Source organism: Syzygium oleosum, unplaced genomic scaffold, assembly GCF_021117445.2.
Source record: "Syzygium oleosum isolate NSW1041296 unplaced genomic scaffold, Sole_v2.1 Sole_v2.20, whole genome shotgun sequence".
NCBI lineage: Eukaryota > Viridiplantae > Streptophyta > Magnoliopsida > Myrtales > Myrtaceae > Syzygium > Syzygium oleosum.
In genome coordinates, this window is record NW_026607504.1 from 92,846 (window position 1) to 114,942 (window position 22,097).

At 39.8% G+C, this 22,097-nt stretch overlaps 1 protein-coding gene across 1 annotated transcript; it reads left to right on the forward strand.

Annotated features, from left to right (window-relative positions):
* Nucleotides 1–1,118: 1,118 nt before the first annotated feature.
* On the forward strand, nucleotides 1,119–4,985 carry LOC115693550 (coniferyl alcohol acyltransferase-like). The gene is made up of 2 exons (XM_030620573.2): nucleotides 1,119–1,651; nucleotides 3,782–4,985. The coding sequence occupies exons 1-2, from the start codon at nucleotides 1,211–1,213 to the stop codon at nucleotides 4,808–4,810; spliced, it is 1,470 nt and encodes a 489-aa protein (XP_030476433.1). The 5' UTR covers nucleotides 1,119–1,210; the 3' UTR covers nucleotides 4,811–4,985.
* Nucleotides 4,986–22,097: the final 17,112 nt, after the last annotated feature.

Genomic DNA, 22,097 nt, shown 5'->3' on the forward strand with positions numbered 1-22,097 from the left:
ACTTCACCATCCATCGAAGATTGGTTCGTATGTACGCCCGGTGAGGAATTGTGACGTCCTCCGCGCGCTGAGCTTAAACGTGAGAAGTTGACGATTCAAAAATCGCAGTCCTTCTGGAGCAGGTCAAAGGTGGGGTCACCGCCTCCTTCCTCCTCCCCTCCGAACAAAAACTACTATGGTTTTTGCACGCTCCTGCCTGGACCCATTGTTTTCGAAGCTCCCAACGAACGACAAAATATGTAACGCCACTCTCTAAAACATCGTGGAACATGACCGGGCCCTCGCCGGCCACAGCGGACCTAGGACAGTTGTCATGCGGTTTTTTTCCAAGAAATGTCCAGGGGCTTTTAGATACCCTTTCCAGCGATTAGATACCCTTTCCAGCGAACATGAAACTTCCCTGACTTTTCTAGTTGGAATGTGTTTGCCGTGTCAAAGCTCCCTTTGAGAAAACATTTTTTTATTATTATTTTCAAAACATACATGTTTTGTTCATTATCTTTTTACAACGTACATAACTCTATTATTGCAAATATTGTTCAAATGTTTTTTAACAAAACCCCACGTTGAAATGACTGAATTGTCCTCCTTGCGCACTCATTTAAACATCAAACTTAGTGTTCGGCGGTTTAATTTTTAATTGGTTTTAGGTGATTTGAGCGAGTGAGGGAATTTAGTCTTTGGGAGCGGACATTTTTGGAAAATAGTGGCATTTTGGCTGATAATTGATGCGAATTTGCAATTTTCAAAGGAAATGAATAATGAGGGGAGCGGGAGGGAAAGTTGGCTGGGTCTTATTCTTTACTTAGCCCTTTCCTTTGCACTGTTATCTGCACGCTTGACCTCTTCCGACTTCTGCCAGGAAATAATGATCTCTTCGGAGTTTTGGAGTGTAAACGTGAACAATCCGGGTGAGAGTAGATGAGATTAACCAAACCCCATGAAGCCCTCCATATGTACTGTGGGGACGAGTGGGGACGAATAATTTATTGGATCTGTGGTGTGTATTTAGCCCGGATCAGATGGACTGGACGGTAGTTGAGGAATAGTTCGGAGGGAGTCAGTATGACAATCATTTGGGCCTATAAATACCGGCTCATCTTCAATCGTACAGGTCCATCCCCTTCCTTCTTCTCCGCGACCTCTCTCTCTCTCTCTCTCTCTCTCTCTCTCTCTCTCTCTCTCTCAATCTCGCTACGTAGTACATAAAATGGGTGCAGTTGCAGGTCTAGGCGGAGAGTTCGCGGTGCAGTTGGGCAAGAAAGAAGTGGTGGCGGCAGCACTGCCCATACAAGAGCATTGGCTGTCCCTCTCCAACCTCGACTTGCTCTTGCCTCCGGTTGACGTAGGCGTCTTCTTCTGCTACACCAACCCAACCACCACCACCGCCTCACAGAGGCTGGGATATGGGTCCATGGTTGGCATTCTGAAAGCCGCCTTGGCCCAAGCTCTGGTTTCCTACTATGCTCTCGCCGGAGAGGTGGTCCAGAACTCGGCGGGTGAGCCTGAGCTCCTGTGCAACAATCGTGGGGTCGACTTCATCGAAGCTTTCACAGATGTAGAACTCCGCCATCTCAACCTGTATAATCCCGACGAAACCATTGAAGGGAAACTGGTGCCCACAAAGAAGCGAGGCGTGCTTGCTGTTCAGGTATAGACGTTAGATACGGCCGCACTATATATCGTTTATCCATCTCAAGAGATCAAATCACTGTATATGCTCCCATTTTCATCTTCATTTCACCTAAGCCTCCGTTCATTTCACGGAAAACGTTTTCCCGGAAAACATTTTCCATAATTTCCGGTGTTTGGGGCAGAAAATAAGTGGTTAAAGAAAATATTTTCCGATCAATGAAGAATTTCCTTCTAAGACCAGGGAAAATGATTTCCTTTCTTGAAAGGAAGGAAAACATTTTCCAATCTCCCCTCTTTCTCACGCGTCCTCTCCTCCTCTCTCTGGATTGCTCCTTTTCCCCATCGTTCTCACGCAACCTGGGGTTTTCATCTCCAGAGCCACTCCTCCTCTTCCTCCGGCCGCCTCGCTCACCCAAGGCCGAGCCTAGTCTCGCCTCGCCAGATCCGGCAATGCTCGGCCTCGCCCGAGGCCGCCTCACTCACCCAAGGCCGGCGAGCTCGAGCAAGGCCAAGCCTAGCCTTGCCTCGCCAGATCCGGCGATGCTCGGCCTCATTCGAGACCGGCGAGTCGAGGCCGAGCCTTGCTAGATCTGGCGAGACAAGGCGAGGCCTCGCCCGAGGCTGGTCGCCGGTCACAGTGAGCCTCTCCGGCCTTGGGCAAGCGAGGCCGAGCCTCGCTTGTGGCCAGTCGACGGCCGGTCGCCGGCCAGGAAGAAAGAAAGGGAAAAAAAAAAGAGAAAAGAAATATTAAAAATTCCAAAAATAAGAATAATTAAAAATTCGATTTTTTTAAAGTAGTGTATGAAGGAAAATATTTTCAGTACCGCACAGTGGAAAATATTTTCCAATTTATTTTCATATTTCAGCAGAACATCGGAAAATATTGTTATTTTCCTGGAAAATGACTTCCTAGAAAACATTTTCCAGAAACGCCATATTTTTCGCGAAACGAATGGAGCCTAAATGTACAGTCTTTTTCTTTAACCTTTTATTTATGCATAACCAGCGTCAAACGAAATAGAGTATCCTCTACCTCTAAGTCTATCGGTCGGATTCTCCGACATTACTGAGAACAATTCACAAAATTGGTTTATTCAATGATATTGAAATTCTTTTAATAGGTATTAAATATAAAGCTACATTGTTTAGTATGCGAATTTGACCGATCAATTTGGATACCATTTACCATTGTTCAGAAAGAAGAATAATGTTTGGGCTTTGATCCCGCGTAACATCATGATCAGTGATTACATGCATCAAGGATTTCTCATACGAAACATAACAATGTAGAAAGATTTATTGCTAAATGTTCAAAGGAAAAAGAATCTCACACTTTACACGAGTTACTCTGGTTTATTTATGTGATCATTGAGATCATACATTGACTAGATGCGCCCATAGGGAACAGTGAGATAATAATAGAATGGTACATGAGTGATAGTAATATAGTGATGGAGGAGATTATCATTTTCTTTTTTATTATGGACGGCATTGAACGAATGGAAAAATCTTGCGAGGGTGCACCTCAGGATCAATCATTAATATGTTGAGACCGTAATGTTATGTGTGGGTTATCAGTGCCCTCAACTTGACGGAATCTCTCTTTATGTGGAAGAGGTGGAATCTCTCTTTCACCATCAACTTCAGGGGAAACATGCTGAGACTCTTAAGGAATCTGTCCTCTCTTGTTTTTGTCCTGTGTGAGTCTACATGATGAAGTCATCTCGCTTCTAGAAGCGATTAGTTAAATTAAATGGAGGATTAAAACATAGTTCAGTGGTTGAACTGCCTCGCTGAATGGGCAAGAAAAAACTGTGGTGATGCCGAAAAATTACTAAATGAAGATCAAGTTCGTTTCCACCATTAATCATGTGTACCCATGTTGGGACACATATTATTACTTATTTAAATAATATTGTTCCAGATGGTCAATATTTCATGTGATAAGTTCTCGGTCAAGAATATTTAGAACTTCCCTTAAATTGAGCATTGCTAATATAACAGTTTTTGGGCCAATGTGAAATTAATAATATTGAGCCACAAATTCATGAAGGATTGGATCTCACAATAATTTGTAATTATTTATTTTTTGATCCAAAATGAACTGTTAATTATTTCTCTTTTTTATTTGATGGAAAACATTCAGGCGACGGAGCTAAAGTGTGGGGGGATAGTGGTGGCATGTACGTTTGACCATCGGATAGCTGACGCCCACTCGGCCAACATGTTCATGGTGTTTTGGGCAGAGACGGCTCGCTCCGATGCCCCGATCTCGCTCCCTCCTTCCTTCCGCCGCTCTCTTCTCAACCCTAGGCATCCGCTCTGCGTTGACCGTTCTCTAGACAGCATGTACATCCCAGTCTCCGCATTGCCCCCACCTCCCCCGCAAAAGCAGAAGGCAGATGAGGAATGCGAGACGCCGACATCGAGGGATGACGACTGTCTGGTAAGCCGCATGTACTATGTGACCGCCGCCAAGCTAAGCGAGTTGCAGCAGAGGGCCTGCTCCAACGGAAGCAAGAGGTCTAAGTTGGAATCGTTCAGCGCTTTCCTTTGGAAGATGGTGGCGGAATCCTCCTCGGTTGCTACTAATGATGACAACAAGACGATGTCGAGGATGGGGATCGTGGTGGATGGCAGGTGTAGGTTGATGAGTCAGGGCGTGGACGACAAGCCCGCACCCATGGCGTCCTACTTTGGGAATGTGCTGTCGATACCATTTGGAGAGAAGAGGGCGATGGAGGTGGTGGAGAAGCCGTTAAGCTGGGTAGCGGAGGCGGTGCATGAGTTTGTGGAGAGTGCGGCGACGAAGGAGCACTTCCTGGACCTGATAGACTGGGTGGAAGAGCACCGGCCAGTGCCAGCGGTGGCAAGGATATACTGCAAGCCCAGGAGCGAGCAGGAGGAGGAGGAAGGATCGACGGCGTTCGTGGTGTCATCGGGACAGAGGTTCCCGGTGACCGAGATGGACTTCGGGTGGGGGAAGCCAGTGCTGGGGTCCTACCACTTCCCGTGGGGAGGGGAAGCCGGGTACGTTATGCCGATGCCCAGCCCGCTCTCCAACGGCGACTGGGTGGTCTACCTCCACCTCTCCCGGTCTCAGGTGGCCTTCATTGAGTCCAAAGCTCCCACCGTCTTCAGGCCTCTGACCCCTCACTATCTTCGCCTTCTTTGATTCTTTTTTCTTCTTCGTCGTCGTCTGTATGTACCCTCATGGGTCTCATCAACCCTGTCGTTCGTTGCTGTTTGTCCTATTTGATTAAAACCTTATGTTCCTCGTGTATTTTCTTACTGGATCCTCATGATATCACTTACTCACTGTCGTCTAATGTCATAAGCAATTTGACCAATGCGGACATTTTGAATCGCTCATTATATGTGAACGTGACAGAAACCTTATGTACGGGGGAGTAAGTTCTCCTTGCAACACAAGATAAATTACAAACAAATATACAAACCACATAACATGTGTACCATATAAAATTTTGATCTGTAGTTAATAGCATGATCATGGATGAAAGATAGGACAAGATTCAAGAGTGTATACGAAACACATAGTAATTTAATTAACGATGTCAGGCCATAACCATCCGAAATCAGTCGAATCTCATCAGGCTTCCACATTGCGCCATGGTCGGTGATTTGAGAATGAAATATATTAATGTTTCCTGGTTCCTGTCTTCTTCCTTTAAACTGGTTCGAGTTGGGTCCTAGTACTTCTCTCTCGTGAAAATATTTTGTCACCGTATGTCTGATTCAACCATGAACCTAACATTATTGGTTGGTTTATTCGGTTGGTTAACAAAAGACTCCGTGCTAGCAGTTAGACCACATGTACGCACATTGAAACTTCGGGCACTTTTTATATAGTAAAGCTATCTCTTCAATGAACAGTATTCAACTCCAGGCTGTTAACATTAAAAAGCTGACTACGATTTGGAAGGAATCGAGAACATAAAAAATGGGATCGAGGGTTATAAGAATGACTAATTATGTCTTTTTATTAGACCTTAGCTTTAGCTTTCTTTTTTGTGTTAGACTTGAAACAAAACCAAAAAACAAGAGCACGATACCCGTCATCATCGTTTCTATTGGCTCTATCCTCGAGAGCAGCCACAATTGATTGTTTTCAAGAGTAGCACTATTCGAGGTCCCGTATATGCTCTAATTGTCCCCGAAGGCGACTCTGTCTCGTGAATCACGTTGGTCTCTCCTTCACACATCGGGGGGTGTTCCTTTCGGGTGTCCAAGCCAGTCTTGTCGTCGGCATTATTGTTCTCGAAGTACACCACAAGTCAAGCTTATTCCTTTGTCTGGGACCAACTTGCCCTGTAAGCCTCCTTACACTAAAGAAGGGATGTGGATAAATTTAAGCGGATTTAAGACAAGTCATGAAGATACACATCGTCACAAAGTTGGCACATCTTCTCACATGAACATGATATAACCATGTGGAAACCATTTTAAATTGCAGCAAACTAAATTGCATTATCCCACGGTGCTCAACTTTAGTTGCTCGATCAAGATGTGCTCGATTTAGACACTCACCTGTCTAGACATTTGACGATGGCTTCGCTTGTCTATGATGCTCGCAATTGTAAGAGAGCCCCACAATGAATAACATCCACGGTAGATGTGATTAAGCGTTTATCAAAATTGGGGAAGTTTTTAATGAGATCAGAAGCTTGATTTTGATGGAGAAGTAGAACCAATGACCATGATCGAGAACTTTCGTATGAGAGGGGTGCAGAAGAGGAAACATATTGGCTATCACAGGCATTATCAAATGAAATCGAACTCATCTGAGATCTGTTTGAATATTTAAATAATAAATCACACTTTCATGTAACAACTTAAGCTTTTAGAACAGTTGGAATCTCACATGATATCAAAGCAAGAGGTCTTAAGTTCAAATCTTTATAGGCCCTTATTTGTCTCCCCAATTGCAAATTTCTATGTTTTAGACTTAATACAAAGTCCAGCCTACATTCAAATTATAACATACGTGTGAGGGGAAGTATTAAGTTTAAACTTTTAGAATAATTAGCAGTGGTCTCACAAAATCGATCCCCTTAATTTAACCAGTAAGCCGGCTTACCCAATAATTGCTGGCAAAAGAGAGCCTCCTGTCTGAATTGGAAGCGTCCTCTGATTCTTTTGCATACGGTATTCTTTCAACGATCCCTTTCCATGTTTTTGGTGTTTTTCTTCTTTGTCCTCGCTCTCTTTTTTTCATGAAAGGGACTTGTGCCATTAGTTTCATTCTTCGGTAGAGAACACAAAATTACCTTTCCGATATTAGTTATTGGTCATCGAAAAGTTTAAGGATAGGCTTATTGACGACGTAATTACAACACGCGGTCTCCTTCCTTCCATCCATTTACTTAATGTTTTTGTTGGAAATTCTAACAAAGCTAACAATCTTCAAAATTTTACAAGTGAATTGTGGCTTCTATTTCAGTCTATAATTTCCCGCACAAAGATGTTCACCAAATAGTTTCTTTGTTGTTCACCCAGCAGACGACTATTTGTTTTGGAGTGACACCTATTGGGATGTAATGCATAAATCCCATCGGCAGAAAGGTATAGAATCCCACTCCCCGACGAGCGAGCATGGTTGCAAGGGACCGCCCCAGGGAGTAACTCTCCCGAACAGCTGGAGGGCTTTTATAGTTTGGACCCGTATTTTATTGATAATTTGGGTTTGGACCCATGAATAGTTAGTGAGTAGTCTAGAGTTTTATCGACTCTTAGGGTTTTCTTGTGTCACTTATATATAATCTCTCTTTTTTTTGGTAATATAAAGTTGTAACAAAGCAATGGGAAGTGATAATTATAGTGGAATCCTTTACTCGATATAGCTCTAGTCTAAAGGTGAACCAAGATAAAATCTTGTGTCTTGATTTCTCTTTCTCGCATTTACTCCATATTTCGTTATGTTTGTACACCTAATCCGAACATCACCAAATTGCATTAGTAGAAATGTATTTTATACATTTGGGATAAGTCAATGTTGTATGATATCCCTTAGCCAATGCTTTGTTGTCATGATCCGCATTGAGTATGATAATGTTTAAGATTGCGAAACACGTAATGGGGTTGATAAAGTCACATTAGCAGGATATTATTTGATTGGGTACACTTAAAAGGGTTGCTGGAAACCCGACTAATGATCACGACCTACCACGGCTGACTTCAAGGCTTGGAAGCATTTGTTCATTTTCATACCTTTCTTTGTCAATGCACATCACGAATAGTAATTGTCTGCTTCCTGACATTTTCTACAGCAAGGACATTAATGTGGAAATCATGGGACATTTCTCTTTCGTCGCGGTACTCCCCTCGTCGTCGTGTCGATTCAGAAAGAAAGAAGCCGACACATCAATTTCGAGTTGACGTCGACGGCATCATATGTGGACTATTCTTGCCCGGAAGCATATTGCAGCCCTGTAACAGTTGGAGGATGTCTTTCACGAGGACAATAGTTAATGTGCCTGATAGATCTGATATCTTTGAACATCAGAATTCCAAATTGTAAAATACCCGCTGGATAAAGTGGGTTAGATAATTCAATCTTGGCGGGAACCGTGCGGGACGTCATAGGGGGTGGGATCTCTGGAGGTGAACGGAGTCCATTACAAAATGGGGGACAATGACCTCGGAAAGTGAAGATGACACGGACATATTGACTCGTTTTTTTCTCACCAACCCTTTTGGCAGCAGTTCGGTCGGCGTTCTGCTCCGAGCCAACAACCAGGAAGCACCAATCTCTCCAGGCCACATTGTGTTGGGGTTGGGATTACTATATAAAATGCAAATTAGTGCACCTCTCTCCGCGACTTCACATAATTTTGGTTTATATTCTATGCCTAAGGACGAGAAAAGATATTGAGACTCATCCCGGGTTCTGCGACTTTATTTGCAATCGTTCAAGTGGTTCAGCTGGGGACGGGCTAACAACTCTCAGTTGCACTGACTTATGTCATGCATTTGCAAGAAAGATGTCATCTTCGCACCAATCACAGCAGTCCCAACTGGGAAAATTCAAAGGACAACAACCTAATAGAAACATAGTTTAGTACCGCCTATCACATCAGGAGTGTGCTTTCCAAGTGGTTTAGGTTGCGATTAAACTTAAATTACCACGAACCTTCTAGCCATTTTCCCCCGGGTAGGTGTAGGACAAATCTACCCCAACTACTTAAGGTATAAAGAAACTAATTAAAGTAATCTCATCCGTTATTAAAAAAGTATGCGGGAGAAAAGTTATTCATTTGCAAATTTTGAAACACGGCGATAGATATAGGTCGATTGGTACGTACGGCATACAAAATGTTGGTGAATTTCATATTTACTGCTACACGATATACTCATTGAGTAATAGGGTATGCAATTTAGGACAACTCTGACATGATAGAATCAGCTGTTAATTAAGATCATCAAATATTGCCCCACAGCAACGGTGACCAAAGGATGCACTCTCTCATCAATCGCGAGGTGAGAACTCTCCTGCATAGGCCGGTGAAGAAGAATCAGCCAACACCTTACCGCGAAAAGAAAACTCAACCTATAATAGCAGCCGCCGGTGGATCTAGATCATGTTCCGCTGTATTGACCTTGTCAGCCATATCCACTATCCAGATAAGATATGTTTGAATAGATAGGAAGCGAAGAATTCCCAGCCCTCCCTCTCCAATAATAACCCATCTTGCGGCTCAAACACGCTTGCTTTTGCAGCCCCTCGACTCTGATGTATAATTTCTCTCCGCTGTGTTAGGTATGGTGTAGATTAATTAAGTAGGAAGAGCGATGTATCATGCCATGCACTGTGATAACGTTATAACTTATAATACGCCGGGGGGAACCCAATGATGATCTGATGGAGAGTTGTGTGCTCTGGTGTGCTGACACTGGAGTCAAACTACAACTGATTCTTTTGGTAATTGCGTTACGTATGGGTCTTCTACTTGTTCAACTGTCAAATGGGTTCAAAAAATGACGCCCTCTTTGCCACCAGCGAGAACTGGTGCGCAGACATTGATTTTGACCAATCTCTGACACTGGCGGTTGGTGTATGTCGTAGTCCCAAATGGCTTTTACCCATTAATACCAGATGTTTGAGACTTCAATCTTTATATGCGTACTGAATTATGGGTGAATGATTAGGTCAAACAATGAGATGAAACGATGCTGAACAACCTCTTCTATCCACCTCTTCGGGCTTGGCCAATGGTCCGGCCATCCTCACCATGCTCACATGAAGCTGGTAGGCGATGCCTCCAGTTTTCCAAAGATACTCGATTAGATTCATCTGTCGAGCTAAGTGTTGGCAAGCTCTAACTTAATAAGATATTCGAATATCTCGAGCTCAATCAAGTTAATCTCTCTTATAATCATTGATCGAGTCGAGCATTTCAAGAATAGCTTGACTCGGTTTCACTTTAGCGGTGACCAATATAGAAATTATATGTAGCAAGGTTAATAGTCATAAGACTAATAGGTTGCATGCTTTAGTTCTTTACATGTGAAAAGAAAATTAGGCCACATTTAGTAAATGGACATCACATGTAATGAATTGCTAATATATCCTAATCGTGATAATATTTTTGCCTCACTCAAACATGCTAAATAACAATCTTTTCACACATAAACGAATAATGGCATTAGAATGTTTAAATTTGAAGTTGATCTGTTAATAATGAGGGTTAATATCGAGCATGTATATTTACTTATTTGACAATTAAAAAAAAGGGAAAATTTGTTATTTTGATCAAGTCAAATGATAAAATGATTAAGATCAGCACTTCTGGCTGCGGTCCCCAGATTCCCCACTAAGTTACCAACTCCAAAATTTCAAAATAATAAAAGAAAATGTGGAAAATCCTAAAAGGGGCCACTTCACTCCGTTAGTATCCCTAATCCAGTCACTTTCATGTATCTGAAAGTTGGGCAACCTCAGCTTTTTCATAAATTCAAGGTTTCCGAAGGTATCACTTTCAACCTTGCAACTTGTTCATTTGTTTAGATTATCATACTATCATTGCTATTTTAGTTCAGATCATCCAACCTCTCATCCAAATGTGAACCAAGAGATTCTGCGTAATTATTCTTACTATAAACAGTCGGTCAATCTTTAACTACTTACCATTTTCAACCTATCTTTGCACACTTGCTAAGAGAGGATTGTTAGGTGGAAAAATCTTCTGCAACCACGAATAATATTGTTCGATTTTTGGAATTGCAAAAATAAAGAATTTTTAATTACTAAAACTCGCAAATCAATGTGGTCCATTTCCTTTGCACATTAACCACATAATTAGTACTAGTATCTGTTGCGAAAATCCAAATCGGCATTAGCATAAATATTACAAACAATACATAATTGTAAAGAAATGAAATTGCAATAACAAAGTCGAAATCGATACAAATGAATACCGAGGCCTGTGTTTGACACAGTTTCCTTAAAACAGATTCGTTCCCTCCAGTACGCGATTGAGGTTTCGTGAACGTCTGTCTCCCAGGATACAACGGTTGACAGCGAAGAAGAGATCACGGCACTTCCAAGCTTTCGGCGAACTTGAACAAACTCGAAAATGAACACTACCGAAAAATAGTGCAAATGCAAAGATTTTTTTTTTTTAAAACAGAGGAAGAATGATTTCGATAAAATAGAACGCAGGGGAGAGCATTTCGGGAATAATAACGGCCGATTAAATCTGTCGTTACAAAATCAATACGAATAACGGACGATTAAATCTGCCGTTATAAAATCAATACGAATAACGGACGATTAATTCTGCCATTATAAAATCAATACGGACGATTAAATCTACCGTTATAAAATCAATACGCATGGGAATAACGGTTGATTAAATTTGCCGCACGTTACGAAATTCGTAACAGTTTGAGTTGAAAAAAATAAATCAGAAGGCAAAATTGGGCTCGTCGCGAGGCCCACTTTTCGGTCCTGCAATCGTGTTCGCGGGATGTGCGCTCGCCCCCAAGTTTCAACTTGTCGGGCGTCGGATTTGCACCCCCCTGCGCCTGCGTGCGAGGCAGAGAGTTTGTGCTATGATAGTTACCACTTCAAATAAGTGTAACTGTATATAAAGCACTCCATAGTCTTCTTTCTTTTCCGATGTGAGAATAGTATTTTTCCACTTTCCACTTCCAACTCAAGGGTGTTCTTTGAGCATCAATTTCTCATTCATTCACCCATCAATTTATCCCATATTTCCAACAATCCCCCACATGAATTAAAATTGTTTTAGTTTTGACTCTGTGATAGTGTTCAACAATTGAAACCTGCATAGGATAGGTAGGTGTTACCCTTTGAACCTTTCCTTGTGAATGTATATTTACTTTACTAGTTGTCCAGTAGACATGATGTCCTTGAACTGTCCAGCTTTCTTATGTAAATGAACCGTACACTTCACACAGGAATCATCTAAACGTTTGTTCAGTTCTCATAGTTATGTTCGTTTTGGCCATGAACATCAACCTGGTTCTACAAGAGTTTCTAAAGAATTTAGCCCTTAAATAATTCTCCTTTGAAGCGGCCCCACTTCTCTCTCACATAGGTGATTACTTAATTTTGAGTAATTTGTTTACTCCACTTAAGAATCATTAAAGCAAAATGCTATCCTTTCCATTACAATATCACTGTTATTTTATATAGGAATGGTTTTAGGGATAACCCCCACAGTGACATCACTAAGTTTATATAATTAGGTTGTCCCTTTGAACCTAGATCTTGAGATCTCCAGTCAACTAGGTTGGGTTTCCTTTATACCAACTTATTCTTTCATGGGCTTCAATCCCATTCCTCTTGTCGATTTCTCAACTAACTCTCTGTTTAACCCTTTGGTTAGCGGATCCGCAATATTATCCCTTGACTTTACGTAGTCAATAGAGATAATTCCTGTTGAGAGTAGTTGTCTAATGGTATTATGTCTACGACGTATATGTCTAGACTTACCATTATACATATTACTCTGTGCTCTTCCAATCGCAGATTGACTATCACAATGTATACTTATTGGTGGCACAGGTTTTTGCCATTTTGGAATATCCTCTAAGAAATGGCATAGCCATTCAGCCTCTTCACCACATTTATCTAATGCTATAAATTCAGATTCCATTGTGGATCTGGCTATAACAGTTTGTTTACAGGATTTCCAAGATACGGCTGCTCCTGCTAGTGTGAATACATATCCACTAGTAGATTTTGAGTCTTTTATATCAAATATCCAGTTCGCATCACTATATCCTTCCAGAACAGCTGGGTATCTGGTATAATGCAGGTCATAATTCCGAGTATATCGTAAGTATGTGAATACTCTCACTATTGCTTTCCAATGGTCAGCACTCGGATTGCTTGTATATCTACTTAATTTACCAACCGTATAGGCAATGTCTGGTCTAGTACAACTCATTAAGTACATTAGACTTCCAACAACTCTAGAGTACTCTACTTGAGAAATACCCTCTCCTCTATTCTTGGAAAGATGAAGACTATTGTCTAATGGTATTCTAGCAATACCAGAATCATTCATGTTGAATTTTTCAAGAATCTTGTCCACATAGTGTGACTAGTTTAAAATAAGACCTTCTGATGTTTTTGTGATTTTAATTCCTAAAATCATATCAGTAGGTCCCATATCTTTCATGTCAAATCTTGAATTCAACATATTCTTGGTAGATTTGATCATTTTATCATCACTACCAACAATTAGTATGTCATCTACGTAAAGACACAAAATGACATAGCCATTTGTTGTCTCTTTAATGTAGACACATTTATCACATTCATTGATCTTAAAACCATTGGTAATCATTGCATTATCAAACTTTTCATGCCACTGCTTTGGTGCTTGTTTTAGGCCATACAATGATTTCACCAATTTACAGATTTTCCTTTCTTGTCCTGGAACTATAAAACCTTCAGGTTGTTCCATGTAGATTTCTTCATCCAAATCACCATTTAGGAAAGCTGTTTTTATATCCATTTGATGTACTTCGAGATTTCGCAATGCTGCAATTGCAAGTATCATCCTAATGGAAGTTATTCTCGTCACAGGAGAATAAGTATCGAAGTAATCTAAGCATTCTCGTTGTTTGTATCCTTTGATCACAAGTCTGGCTTTGTACTTATCAACAGAGCCATCTGCTTTCATTTTCTTTTTAAAAATCCATTTGGACTTTAAAGGCTTACAACCAGGAGGAAGATTCACTAGCTCCCAAGTATGATTCTGCAAAATAGAATCAACTTCACTTTTTATTGCTTCTTTCCATAGAGGTCCCTCAGAGGAATTCACAGCTTCTGCATAATTTAATGGTTCCTTTTCTAACAAATAAGTTAGAAAATCATTTCCAAAAGATTTTTCCACTCTTGCTCTTTTGCTACGTCTCGGTTCTAGATCATGATATGAGTCATGAATTTCATGAGCCGAATCGTGACTTTCTTCATTCATAGTTTCATTCTTTCGTTTAGATGAACTTGATCCATTGTTGGATTTACAAGGAAATACATTTTCAAAGAATGATGCATTCCTAGATTCCATGATCGTATTCTTGTGTATATCTGAAATTTTTTATTCATGCACAAGAAATCGATATGCATTACTGTTATGTGCATAGCCTATAAAGATACAGGCCACCGTTTTAGGACCTATCTTTGTCTTCTTTGGTGTTGGAACCGCCACTTTTGCAAGACACCCCCACACTCGTAAGTGTTTGTAGGATGGTCTCCTACCTTTCCATAACTCATAAGGGGTTTTATCTTCTTTCTTTCGAGGTACCTTATTTAAAAGGTAATTGCTTGACAATATAGCTTCTCCCCACATATTTTGAGGTAAACCTGAATTTAGTAATATCGCGTTCATCATTTCTTTCAATGTGCAATTTTTACGTTCAGCAACACCATTTGATTGAGGAGAGTAAGGCGCAGTTATTTCATGTATAATTCTGTGTTGTGCACAGAATTCACCAATAAATTTCTCTAAGGCTTCATCTTTGCTTTTAAGCAAATACACATAACAGTATTTAGTGTTATCATCGATAAAGGTAATAAAATATTTATTACCACCTCTCGTTTGTACGAATTTCAAATCGCAAACATCACTATGAATTAATTCAAGGGGTTCGGTGTTTCTTTCAATTGTTTGAAATGATGATCTCGTTAATTTTACCTCAACACAAATTTCACATTTATGTTTTGAATCAATTTGAAATGAAGGTATATGTTCCAAGTTAATTAATCTACACAATGTATCATAATTAACGTGTCCTAGTCTACCATGCCATAAATTGGAAGACTCAAGCAAATAAACGGAAGACTTATTATCTTTGTTGATAATTGTCATTACATTGAGCTTAAAAAGCCCATCAGTTACATATCCCTTCCCCCACATACATTCCGGATTTAGACAAAATAACTTTATCTGACTCAAATACCATACGAAATCCATGCTTGTTCAATAGAGACCCAGAAACCAGGTTCTTTCGGATTTCTGGCACATAAAGAACATTGTTTAGAGTCAGCTCTTTTCCTGAGGTCATCTTCAGCAACACCTTCCCTTGGCCTTCGACAGCAGAAGAGGCAGAGTTTCCCATAAAAACCTTTTCCCCATTAATTGGTTCAAGATTTGTGAACAGGTCCTTATTGGAGCATATGTGCCTAGTAGCACCAGTGTCAATCCACCATTCCTTCGGATTGGACCCAACTAAGTTTACTTCAGAAACCATTGCAGAAAGGTTTATGTTTGACACGTCTTGAGCGATGCCACTCACCATATTTGTCTCATAATTCTTCTTCTTCGGAAGTCTGCATTTCATAGATCTATGCCCCATTTTACCACAGTTGAAGCATTTTCCTTGAAACTTGTTCTTGGAAACTCCTCCTTTTGGTCCCAATTTTGGCTTGGCAATCTTCTTGTTCTTGTGGCCTTGCCTAAGCTCCACAACATTTGCCTTAGCTGTAGTAGGATTGAACCATTTGCGTTCAAATCCTCTATTGTCTTCTTCAATTCGAAGTCTAACAATCAGCTCTTCCAGGTTCATTTCCTTTCGCTTATGCTTGAGATAGTTCTTGAAATCCTTCCACCCAGGAGGTAGCTTTTCAATAATAGCAGCCACTTGGAAGGTTTCACTCAAGATCATTCATTTAGCCAGAATTTCATGCAAGATCACTTGAATTTCTTGCACTTGACTGATCACAGTTTTAAAGTCCACCATCTTATAATCAAGGAATCGACCGACAACAAATTTCTTTGCTCCGGCATCCTCTGTTTTATATTTTCGATCCAAGGCTTCCCATAACTCCTTTGCCGTCGTTTTTGCACAATAGACATTGTACAATGAGTCATGTAAGCCATTCATGACAAAGTTCCGACACAGGAAGTCAGAGTGCTTCCATGCTTCAACAGCATTGAAGACTTGCTTATCCGTTTCTCCATTGGATAACTTAGGAGCTTCCTCAGTCAAGAATCTCGCAAGATTCAAAGTTGTCAAATAAAACAACATCTTTTGCTGCCACCTTTTGAAGTTCGATCCGTCGAACTTTTCAGGTTTCTCACCATGGTGGACAGAAATCGCAGAACGAGCAGAGGATGAGCCAGGCAGTTGGACAGCTGAGGCATAGGCAGAGTTTTTGGTGATGTCGTTAGCAGCCACATCGACACCATCGTTTCCAGCAGCCACATCCACGACTTCTTTACCAGTAGCCATTTGAATTTGTAAAAGCACGAATCTGTTTTAAGATTGTTGCAAAAATTCAAATCGGCATTAGCATAAATATTACAAATAATACAGAATTGTAAAGAAACGAAATTGCAATAACAAAGTCGGAATCGATACAAATGAATACCGAGGCCTGTGTTTGACACAGTTTCCTTAAAACAGATTCGTTCCCTCCAGTACGCGATTGAGGTTTCGTGAACGTCTGTCTCCCAGGATACAACGGTTGACAGCGAAGAAGAGATCACGGCACTTCCAAGCTTTCGGCGAACTTGAACAAACTCGAAAATGAACACTACCGAAAAACAGTGCAAATGCAAATAATTTTTTTTTTTTAAAATAGAGGAAGAATGATTTCGATAAAATAGAACGCAGGGGAGAGCATTTCGGGAATAATAACGGCCGATTAAATCCGTCGTTACAAAATCAATACGAATAACGGACGATTAAATCTACCGTTATAAATTTTGCCGCATGTTACGAAATTCGAAATTCGTAACAGTTTGAGTTGAAAAAAAAAATAAATCAGAAGGCAAAATTGGGCTCGTCGCGAGGCCCACTTTTCGGTCCTGCAATCGTGTACGCGGGATGTGCGCTCGCACCCAAGTTTCAACTTGTCGGGCGTCGGATTTGCACCCCTCCTGCGCCTGCGCGCGAGGCAGAGAGTTTGTGCTATGATAGTTACCACTTCAAATAAGTGTAACTGTATATAAAGCACTCCATAGCCTTCTTTCTTTTCCGATGTGGGAATAGTATTTTTCCACTTCCCACTTCCAGCTCAAGGGTGTTCTTTGAGCATCAATTTCTCATTCATCCACCCATCAATTTATCCCATATTTCCAACAGTATCAGGCATGCGCGAGGCGCTTAACAACTTTCTTTTAGATGACATTATAAATTCTATTTGTTGAATTTATTTAGTAATATTGTTCTAAGTATAAAATGAGAAATTATGTATGTAAAATTATAGGTAAAAAGAAACTTATAAAATGACTTTAATGTCCTTTGTTTTTCCATTGTGGCGAGGAATCGAGATTTATGAAAAACTAGAAAAGATATGTAGATAAATAAAGACATATAAAATACTTTCTCTGAGTGAATAGATTACCATCAAGTGGGATGCCCTTTTTCAGGTGGAAAAAGCAACAAAGTAACGAAATCATCTGTTTTCTTTTGGAAAACCAAAAGTGAAGCAAACCCATTTTTGACTTAAATGTATTAGTATAAATATATAAAGTATTTCTTTAAGTTGGGAGTCCACGGGTTATCATGAAGTAGGAGACCCTTTTTCAGTGGTAAAAGAAGCGAAACAACGAAATGATTTCTCCTTTCTAATTTCTACTCTTATCTCCATAGAAGAGGACCCTCCAAGAATGTCATGATGTCATTATAGCAAAGGGCAAGTGCAACCCCAGTGGTGGTTGGCCTAATGTTGTAGGCTTACTCATAAGTGGTTTGGGCCCCTCTCTGGTCACGGGATCAAATTCTCCTACCCGCTCTTTGGTCTCATAAAACCTTGTCTTGTCTATGGCGGTCTAACCATGGCATAACATAACCCTAGATCTTTGCTGTACTCTACTCTCACTAGTACCATGGTGGGACGGCGATGACAGACTTGCTCAAAATGAGGACGGTAGCTTTGGTGGCTCATATCGAACATTACATTGCGGATGTAAAATTTTCAATAACAATGCCAGTAGGGCGTAGCTAGTTGTCCAGTACCATTCTTTCATTGATAAAAAGAGAAAATTACAAGTGCAACTAGTAACCCGATGCTCATTTAATTTTAATTTTGGGCCAACCGGGCGAACTGGGCAATCCCACCGATTCTGTCCATGGGCTTCTTTTTTGGATTGCTCTTCTGGTCCTGGACCTCCTGGATTCTCTCTATTTAGGGAAATCCAGTTATGGTTGATCACTCTCATCTTCGTACCATGTCCTGTCGACATTCAAGTGCTTCTTCCATCACGTTTCTTTGCGAATTCCAATTGCTGAGTTAACTCCTTTCTTTGAAAACTGGCGCCTACCTACAAGTTCTTTCCGCATTCAATCTCCATAACGGAAGCGGCGGCATTCAATATCAGTTCCTCCGTTCTGGTTTTTGCTATGTGCTGATGATCGATCACACTCCATTCTTGGAGACGATGTCATTGATTTTCATCGTGTTTCCAGCTTTACCCAAATGGGATTTTCGGGTCACCATCGGTCATCATGTGAACATTAACGACCTTTGTAGCCCTAAAACGGGGAACTTCCTTATGTTAACGCTACGCCACCCTTTCTCGGATGGAGCCTCCTTGAAATCCCTACTTGACAAGACAACTACCCAATGCTTCTCCCCCCTGCTTACACCCCTTCTATATAACAGCAGGGCACGCTTTGCGTGTTAATAAATAATATTAAATAGATGCATCAATGAAAGTTAATCTTACGATATTTGGTCCATTTAGAGAGAGGATTTGAATTTTGGCAACTTTCTGAAAATATAGAAGATTTAATTTCAAGTTTGGAACTGCTAGAGATTCGTGAAAACTTAATTTGAAGTATTAAGGATTTATTTTAATTTTTACGGTTGTTCGTTCGCGATTCTTATTCCATTGTAATCCACCATGGACTCTTTGTAGAATTTCTCGGAAGACAAATTAAGGTTTAAATCATTTTTTCATGTTTGTTTAATTATATAAAGAGATAAATAATGTTGCGGAAAAAGAGAAAACCAACAAGAAGAAAACAGGCGGAAAGAAAAAGAAAAATCAAAATGGAAAGCATTAAGTCAATGTGATGCGGAAAAGTTGCAACATTTTTTTGGTCGGAAGTATGTAGTTATTTGAAACATTTACTTCAGTTCGTTCCACAAAAAGCTAATCATCTTAGAGAGTGAATCATTATTGAGCCCAAAAAGGAAATTTTCCTAATTCAAATAGATTTATAAATTTGAGAGATTTTCTAGTTTAACTTGGTTTCCAGAAGACTACTTCCCATTTTGAATAAGACTCTTGTCTATTATAAGAAGTGTCTTCTTTGTGAAGAGTATCCAAGAGACTATTTCTTCGTGAATTACTGCTTGAAGTAATTTGAGAGTGCTAAAGCTAATAAATCTTGTGGTAAGATTCTTTTGTGAAATTGAGAGATTATTTCGTAAGGAATTGTAGGGCTAGACACTATGTGCATTGTTCGGTGTATCCGGGATTGGGAAATACTGAGAGTGTTTGAGTGACAAAAGTGTTGTTCTTATCTCCATTGTATCTCTAAATTATAGTGGAATTTTGTGTTGCTCTACTGTTGACACCTGATTTTTGCCAGTCCGATAAATTGGTGCTTAAAAATCTAAAAGAGAGATATTATGATTTATTTTTTTATTCTATTTATATCATTATTTGATCGCTTGTTTTTTGCAACAATTGGTATAAGAGCCAAGCTTGATTGAGTTGAAACGAATTGATGGTGATGAAAGAATGAAAAGTGAAAATTGATAGATTTAATGGAAAATGATTTTGATTTATGAAAGATGCAGATTGAGGATCACATGTGTTGAGGAAAATCCCTAATTAGTTTTGAAGAAGGACAAAACAATCATTTTCTGACCACAATTACACTTAAGTTATTTGATGCAAATAAATACTGAGTCATCAGACTTAGTCGATGAAAAGACTTTATTATCAAACTCAAAATTCCTCATTAGATTCAATAAGTATTTTTGGCAAGTTTATGCAGGACAATCAAATTGATATTTCAAGATATCCTAATTAGTAATTACAAGATCGTTTCTTAAACACGAAAAACTACACTTATGGAAACCTTGATTTGATTGTATGGGAAATCAAATCACCTGGAGATAATGATTCTTCTTCTAACGGCTATGCATCTTCTTTTGGGAGATCATTCCTCTGAAGACTGTCCAACGGAAAAATTGGAAATAGAGGAGTATAAAAGGAGTGCAAACGTTGTACAAGAAGAAATACAAGAATCGAGAATTCCAAAGTCTAAATAGAGCTTCGATCTTATACACTTATGATTATTGTATTCCACGTTGTTACTTTAGAAAGAAAATTACTTGAGTCAAGAGTGTACGTGATAGTGAAATCTATCATCTAAGAATCACTGCTCATGTAATCTCTTGGTGATTCAATAGTGAAACACAGCCAATAGGCTGCCAGTGTGGAGAGTGGACGTAGGCTTGATAAAGCCGAACCATTATAAAGATCAGTGTGCAATATTCTCTATCCCTAAACTTTCATTTATTATTGTTGACATTATATTGCATACATATCTGTCAAATGAGTTCGTTAAAACATCATCATAGTCATCAGACACAATCATCTGACGACAACTTATATACAAGTTTGTCATACGTATTCATCTTATATTGACCATATAAGTTGTTGATCTTGACTATATTCATTCCACACGTTTAAATCATTCAATTTGGTAAAATCACCTATTTACCCCCTCTAGGTGATAGCACTAGTCATAACAATTGGTATCAGAGCCTAGTGCTCATTTTTATTTGAAGTGTCATTTTATTTTTGAGCTAACGATTCTTGATGGCTAGTAATGCTGAGTCATGTCATAACAACAGATGACTTTATTTCAATGGAACTGAGTACAGTGTCTGGGAAAACAAGATGAAGACATTCATCTTGGGAATAGATCAGGATATATGGGACATTGTTGAACATGGAATCATTCCAAACGTCTCAACCGAAACAAAATCTCCAGAAACTTCAAAAGGGCAAAATGAGACACCTTCTGACGAAGGAATTAGAGAGCAAATCAAACCTCAAGCTCTACCTCTCTCGGCCAAGGAAATTTCCAAAAGGATCCATTTGAATGCAAAGATCAGAACGGCCATATACAATGGTCTAGCAAGTGTTGAATATAAACGAATTGCAAATCTCAAAACTACAAAAGAAATTTGGGATCGTTTCAAGCTTGTTCATGAAGGAACAGAGAGAGTCAAGGAGACAAATCTCAACATTCTCCTTGGGCAGTACAAGTCCTTCACTCAAAAACCAAATGAAACAATTTCCGAGATGCAGAGCAGATTCACTGAGTTCGTAAATGGGCTTGAATTCCAAAACAATCCCATCTCAGAACCTATGAAGGTAAACAAGTTGCTGAGAGCTCTCTCAAAAGAGTGGAACAATATCAAAGTTTCTATTCGAGAAACTCAGGGGATCAGACCACTCACAGTGGACTAACTTATCGGAACTCTTTAATCCTATGAAACTGAAAAGTCCTTAGAAACTGAATAACTCAAAGGTAAAAAATCCATAACTTTAAAAACTAACATTGATTCTGATGACACATATTTAGATGAAGATAAAGAGTTCGCTCTAATGGTCAAGAAACTGAGAAAGATGGCAAAGAAGGTGAAGATGAAGAAGTCAAAAAAGCAATTCAAGAATTCTGAGCTATCAAAAGCCAAGAAGCTAAACCTTCAGAAGAAATCGAGTGCCGCATATGAAGAAAACAAGAACGTGATATGTTTCCACTGCAAAAAGAACGAACACATAAAGCCCAAATGTCCTCTTCTAAAAAAGAACAAAGGAAAGTATGAACGATAGAAGAAGGCTTTTAAAGCTGAAACGTGAAGTGACTCAAATTATGATGAATGTGAATAAGAGTATGCCAATATCTGCTTGATGGCAAATTAAGACTCAGAGTCAAGTTCTGATGAAGAAGACGAAGTAAGTAATTCCAAAATTCTTGAAGTAGTTGCAATT